General features: G+C 46.3%; 1 protein-coding gene across 1 annotated transcript; it reads left to right on the top strand.

Annotated features, from left to right (window-relative positions):
• Positions 1–2,126: 2,126 nt before the first annotated feature.
• On the top strand, positions 2,127–2,984 carry LOC135326604 (olfactory receptor 6E1-like). Its single transcript, XM_064504422.1, has one exon. It carries the CDS (start codon positions 2,127–2,129, stop codon positions 2,982–2,984), a length of 858 nt encoding a protein of 285 aa, XP_064360492.1.
• The last annotated feature ends 3,350 nt before the right edge of the window (positions 2,985–6,334 follow it).

Here is a 6,334-nt window from a genome sequence, read left to right as displayed (position 1 = left end):
GATCCCAGTGATATTTGGGATGAATCCGAAAAATGGAAAAGTTCTAAAAAATTGAGGAAAGGAAAGGCAAAAGCAAGTCTTTGCTGGTTGTTAGGAAGTTGCTTGTGAGCAGTAGTGAAAAAGTTAGAAGAAAATATGTAAGAATAACATGCTAGAAAGAGAGAAAGAAACAGTTACAAAAGATAACATGCTGTATAAAAGAAGATGTACACAGCTAGAAAATCAGAATAGGTTCTTAGAATGAAGATTGCAGCCCCATATCATAGCCGATGCCCACATACATAGGGATCACTTACTGCGGTCTCCTCAAAGAGACCCTGTTCAAGTAATGGCTGCTGTTAAAGAATATTGGACTGGGGCTGTCCAGAGTTAGCTGCTTAGCACAACTTATAGAAAACTTACTTAGCATGAGTAGCTGAATTTGCTGAAGCCTTAGGCTGCACTCAGATAACGTGCGGAACTTTCACCTGGTTCGGTAAAAGAGGGCCCCAGAGCTGGTTCCAGCTGGAAAAATAAGGACTTTGCAAGCAGTCTGTATTCCTGTGTCTCACACGCCGAAAGGGAGGATGACAAGACTTTGAAATAAGGCCTGTGCAGGGCGTTAGGAACTTGAGAAACAAAGCCTCCTCTCACTGCTGGGGCAGCGTTAATTGCTGTGGTCTGGAATTACCTCCTCCGGACCTTGAAAGACAATGACGGGATGCATTAAGGAACGGGAAGACCCCAGACCTGACTATTACTATTGGTCTGAAGCACCATGTGAGGGGTGGAGAACTTAGACTGTAAAGTTACAGCTGCCCAGGGATTTCTTTGTTCAGGGTCCCTCTGTGGAGGCACCCAGCTCAAGCTGTCATTTGCTGCTGTACCACTTAGAGTAAATGAGTTTGTGACACTTCGTGTCTGAGACTCTGCCTCGGGAAACCTAGGGTCAGAGACCTCCTTTAACAGACATGTTCTTTGGTTTGCAAAAGAAATTAGCTCCTAAATAAATTAAGAGGTTTGAGACTGAACTAGTGAGTTTCATCGATGTCATTAGAAATGTCTGTGAGCAGCTGGTGTCTGTACTCGTTTTCCCTTGGCTCCCTATGTAGTCCACAGAGACAGAGGGAGAGCTCTAGAGGCTGGGTCCTCCCGGAGTAGAGTCGGCAGCTGAAAGACGTGTTACCAGTCTCTTCCAGACACTCTTCTCTCTCGCTGCCCTGACAAGATGAAAGTAAGCTAACTTGCTCAAACTGAAGTGCCTAACTTTAAGGCATCTAAAATATAAGCCTACTTGGTATTATTTGTTGTTGTTGTCATTCCAGATGCTTCCTATTGCAAATAATCAAAAGGAGAGAAGTTCTTTAAGATGCTGAGATTTTTCCCCTTCCCCTAAAGGGAAAGCAAGGCATTTAGGTCAGGACATTTAATAACAATGCTTCCTCAGTGTTTCTGGAGAAAGAGAGAGGAAGAAGATGTAGAAGAAAGCAGGGGATTACAAGAGAGAGACTCGATATTAACTTGTTTGAAATCAACAGCCTTACAGATGTTCCAAGTCAAAAAAGGCAAGTACTGAAAAGCAGAAGAAATAACTTTCAAAATACTTATCTAGGTGGATGACCTGGCATCTGTAGATAATAGTAAGTATTTTTGCTGGAAGATTAGTTTGGCTTTTGAAACACAGATGTGATGGATGTTTGAATTGGGCCAAAGTGAACTGGGAATTTCCCAGGCATGGCATGAAATAGTTCGCAACCTCTTTAAAATACTGTGCTCTTGAGAAAGAATCCTTTGTGAGTGATTGGAAAAGGTAGAAAGGAGAGAGAAAAATCTCTGAGGACTCTAGCTGAAGTGCGAAACAGAAATCAAGGTGCCCTGAATGGTTGAGAGGGATATTTCTGTCTGTGTTAACATAGGAAGCAAGGAAGGGAGCCAAGAAGGAAGGACATACCCTCCCGCCCAGACTGTGTAATTCTCACACTCGCTTCTTCATGCTCCAGCCTCAGCAGGATGTACTGAAATTGGGCAAGGGAGCAGGAAATGAAACTGCAGTTGCTGAGTTCATTCTAGAGGGTTTCTCAGGGCTTGATCAAAGACTACAGCTGTTTCTCTCCCTGCGCCTTCTACTCATATACCTGACAACAGTGATGGGGAACACAACAATCATTTTCCTCGTGCATGTGGATCAGCGCCTGCAAACCCCTATGTACTTTTTCATCAGCAGTCTGGCATTCCTGGAAATCTGGTTTACATCCTCCACAACCATCACATTGCTGGTGACTTTGAGCTCTGGTAGGAGAACAATCTCCTTAAGCAGCTGCTTTGCCCAATCCTATTTCTATTTTGCCCTGGGTTTTACAGAGTTTGCTCTGCTTGTTGTCATGTCCTTTGACCGCTACGTTGCCATCTGCCAGCCTTTGCATTATGCTGCCATCATGAAGCAGCAGCTCTGCACCCGCCTGGTTGTTGCTGCATGGGTCGTAGGCTTCACACTCGCGAGTTACCACCTGGTCCTGCTCTCACAGCTGACTTTCTGTAGTCCCAACAAGATCCAACACTTTTTTTGTGACAACTCCCCCTTATTCAAGCTGTCCTGCTCTGACACCAGCCTGCTTTGGAAAGCAGACTCTATTTTGATATTGTTTGTAGTGCTGGGTTCCTTATGTCTAATCACGGTGTCCTACATGTGCATCTTCCGCTGTATTCTGCACATGCCAGCAGTGTCTGGGAGGAAGAAAGCTTTTGCTACGTGTTCTTCCCATCTCACCAGCTTAGCCATTGTATATGGAAGCTGCATTGTTCTCTATGCACGGCCCTCAGAAGATGTTTCCTTGGAGACCAACAGAGTTGTAGCTTTGCTGAACACTGTCCTGTACCCATTCTTAAACCCCTTCATCTACAGTCTCAGAAACAAGCCTGTGAAACTGGCCCTGAAGGAAGTCCTTGGCCGTGCGAAGGTTTGGCTTTTTCCCCAGCTATGGTGCTTCTCGGGACAGCAATTCTAACTATGTACCGTATATTATATCACACACATATATATGTAGCTACTAAATCCAGGTGCCTCAGGGGATTTATGTTCTCGTTGGACTGTAGTGTTGAAAGGAAGGAATGTGAATTGTGAGTCTTGGTTAGAGGGGGTTGTTATAAACAAAATCTAAAGAATATTAATAAAATGTTGAACACACACACTTCTTAGGACTGGGACATAGACTGCCAGTGCATGCTGACACAAGGAAGTTTCATAAGTCATCTCAGGAAATTTAGCTGAAAACTCTGGGCACAATGTCCAAGGGCTGTTGAGAAAAGCTCAAAACACCTTCTCTCCCTGAATAACAGAAGATGTTAAGCACAAAAATTAAGCTCAGACATTACAATGGGTTCAAATTCATTGGATTCAAATCCATAAAACACGTCTCAGATTCATTAGTGTGATGAAGACAGCCTCACTGATTTGCTAGTGAGAGCATGAAGACAATAGCTTTATTTATTCACTCTGGAGGGAGATTTCTTAAAAATTCATATTTTTATAACATACTGTCAGCATGTTCACTGCTAAAAGCTCTGCTTTAGCTCCACTGATGACTCTAGGATGCATTTTTCTGAAGGAAAAAAAAATCGTATCTCTTCTTGGATAATTAGGCATTTTCTACCTTCTTTTTCTTCCCTGAAGGAGTTTTTCATGATTGAGAATTATTTCAAATAAACCATGTATGCTTCTATCACACTTTTTTCTTCTTGTCCATCAATGAAATTTTATTTTTCTCCATCCATATCTTTACATGGCAAAGTGATGGGCAGAAGCATGTAGTATTGATAAAGGGAAACACATTTTAGAGAAATAATCAACACATGGAGATCCCTTTTCATCCTTTTTTTTTTTTTTTTTTTTTTTTTTTTTTTTTTTTTGCGTTCCACAGGTGGGGAAAAAAAGCACAGAGGAAGGGAAAGCATTGCCATTGTTTTACTCCTTTGCAGCTGTTTCGAATCAGCATTTCATTTTGTTAGGGCCTCTGAAGGGCAGCATTACTGTTAACAGCTTTTTAAAATTTTGTGTGTGAGCATCCCCTTTCCAAAGGGAATTCTACAAGGGTGAACTCTTTTCAGGAGAACCAGGTGCAGTTCATCTCTGCAGCCCGTCTCCTCACATGGGTCCCCAGGGAAGCTATGGCACGTTGGGTGACCAAAGCTCAGCCCAGCAGCGCACTTGGGCACTCTTGGGCAGCTCGGTCATCTTGCTCCGGGCTGGGTCCTTCTGAACCAGCGAAGGATGTGGTGGCCCTGGGTCTTCCCCTCTGGGCCCACAGCTCCACCAGAAACATGGGGTTAGGGTATGCAGGCAGACAACTAGTCTCTGGCTCAGAGTTGAGCTAACTGACCAGGGCGTGAGAAACTAGTGGGTATGAGAAGTGATTGGACGCTGCAGGGAACAGAAGGAGACCCTGCCAAGTTACAGACAGCACTGTGAGGGATGGCTGGATTTCAGTGATGGTTAAGGGAGAGTTATATGAGAAAAGGACAAGCTTCCCACATAACTGGCGTATTGGGGTCCTTTGGGGAGCAGACTCTTGCAGCACCAGCAGTACCGAGGTGACAATACCAGAAGCACCATATGAGCCAGCGGTTACCTAGCTAACAGTATCAGAAATATTAAACTTGAGTTCATAGGCAGTAGAACTGGGGTCAATGAAGAAAAGAATACTTAGAGATGGGCTGTTTATTTCAAAGGGGATAAAGCTGGAAAAAGGGAGGGATCAAGCTGGATCATGTCAGAAGCAGCATGGGAAAATGGAGGCAGAGGGAATAAAAGGGGCCAGTCACGTGTAAACAAGCTGCTGGCAAGTACACTTGTCTGGCCAAGCTATGTACCTGGTCTCTGCAGTGTAGGCTGCCATTATATTAAATCCTATTCCTAGCTATTTCTGTGCGAGTGTGCTCTCTGTTCTGCATGAGTGCATGTGTGGAAGGCTTGCAGATGTCCAGGCAACTAGCTACCAGAGATACCTGTGCGAGGGTGCATGTAAGGTCCTACAAACTTTGAGTCTCATTAACTGGTGAGCAAGAACAGGACCAGGCCATTTGTGTTGTTCATGTTTATGAGCATTGCACACATCTCTGTGGTGCCTGTAAAGGTACAATGTCTGAGTTGATTGTTTTGGTGGTGGACCATGTCCATACAGAGTGTGTGTGTATGCCTCTTGGAAGTACATGCCCTGCCTCACTGCTGACAGGACCAACGAACAGAGAACTGCAGCAGTTGCCCTTCCAGCAGACCAGTTGACCTAGTCTGGGACTAGGATTGGATTCAGCTGCACCCAGGCTCCTCTGAAGAGGAGTTTGGAAAGCAAGAAGGTCCTTTCTGAACCTCGTGACTCAACAGGAGGGTCTCCTTCGCGCACACTCCTTTAGACATGACCTGTTGACCAAGTCTGGGACTAGGATTGGATCCAGCCGCAACCAGGCTCCTCTGAAGAGGAGGCTGGAAAACAAGGGGGTCCTTTCTGAACCTTGTGACTCAACAGGAGGGTCTCCCTGACACTTTCAGCTGACTCTGTCCTCCGCGCAGTAAATAACAGAGTGCAACTTGCCATCAAACCTCATTAAATCACTCTCTTATCTACGATTACACTTTGTTAAGTCACTGTCTTACTACAATAAAACATAGTGCTGCTTCTCTGCTACGAGTGAAGTGCATTACTGCACTCATCCACACCACAGGTACCCAGGGCTGTTCTTCAGAGCGACCTTGACAGGACAGAGAAATATGCTGCTGGGAAAAGCAAGGCCATGAAATATCCTGGTCTTGGGTGGCATAAGCCCCACGACAGGCAGAGCGGGGGCCAAGTCACTAGAGAGCACCTCTGCAGAAAAAGTCCTGGAGGTCCTGGGGACAAGCGGAGCAGTGTGCCCGGGCAGCAAGGCCAGCCCTGCACCTGGCTGTGTTAGCGGAGTGCAGGCAGCAGGGTGAGGGAAGGCATTGCTTCCCCGCGGCTCGGCATGGGCGAGACCGTGTCTGGGCACAGGGTCCGGTTTGGGCTCCCCAGTCCCAGACAGATGTAGACGCACTGGTGCGAGCCCAGCAGAGGACCCTGAGCTGGTGGGGAGCTGGAGCATGGGACCTATGAGGCGACACCAAGGCCGCTGGGTGTGTTGAGCTGGGAGAAGAGAAGGTGCAGGGGGATCTGGCTGCTGCCTGCAGCTGCTAAGGGCAGGGTGAGGAGAGGATGGAGCCAGAGCCTTCGCGAGGTTCCTGGGGCCAGGACGAGGGGCAAGGACACAAGGGGCAGCAGGGAAAATTCCCATGTGAGAGTGCCAAAAGCCTTTGAAGCCTAAGGGGGCTCCAACAGAGAGAGTCAGA

The sequence above is a fragment of the Dromaius novaehollandiae genome, unplaced genomic scaffold, assembly GCF_036370855.1.
Source record: "Dromaius novaehollandiae isolate bDroNov1 unplaced genomic scaffold, bDroNov1.hap1 HAP1_SCAFFOLD_32, whole genome shotgun sequence".
Classification (NCBI taxonomy): Eukaryota; Metazoa; Chordata; class Aves; order Casuariiformes; family Dromaiidae; genus Dromaius; species Dromaius novaehollandiae.
Note: the sequence above shows the minus strand (reverse complement) of the source record. Positions and strands in the feature narration are given on the sequence as shown.

Bases quoted from the DNA above. Each gene is read 5' to 3' on its own strand.
- LOC135326604 (XM_064504422.1), top strand. From the start codon at position 2,127: ATGGGGAACACAACAATCATTTTCCTCGTGCATGTGGATCAGCGCCTG.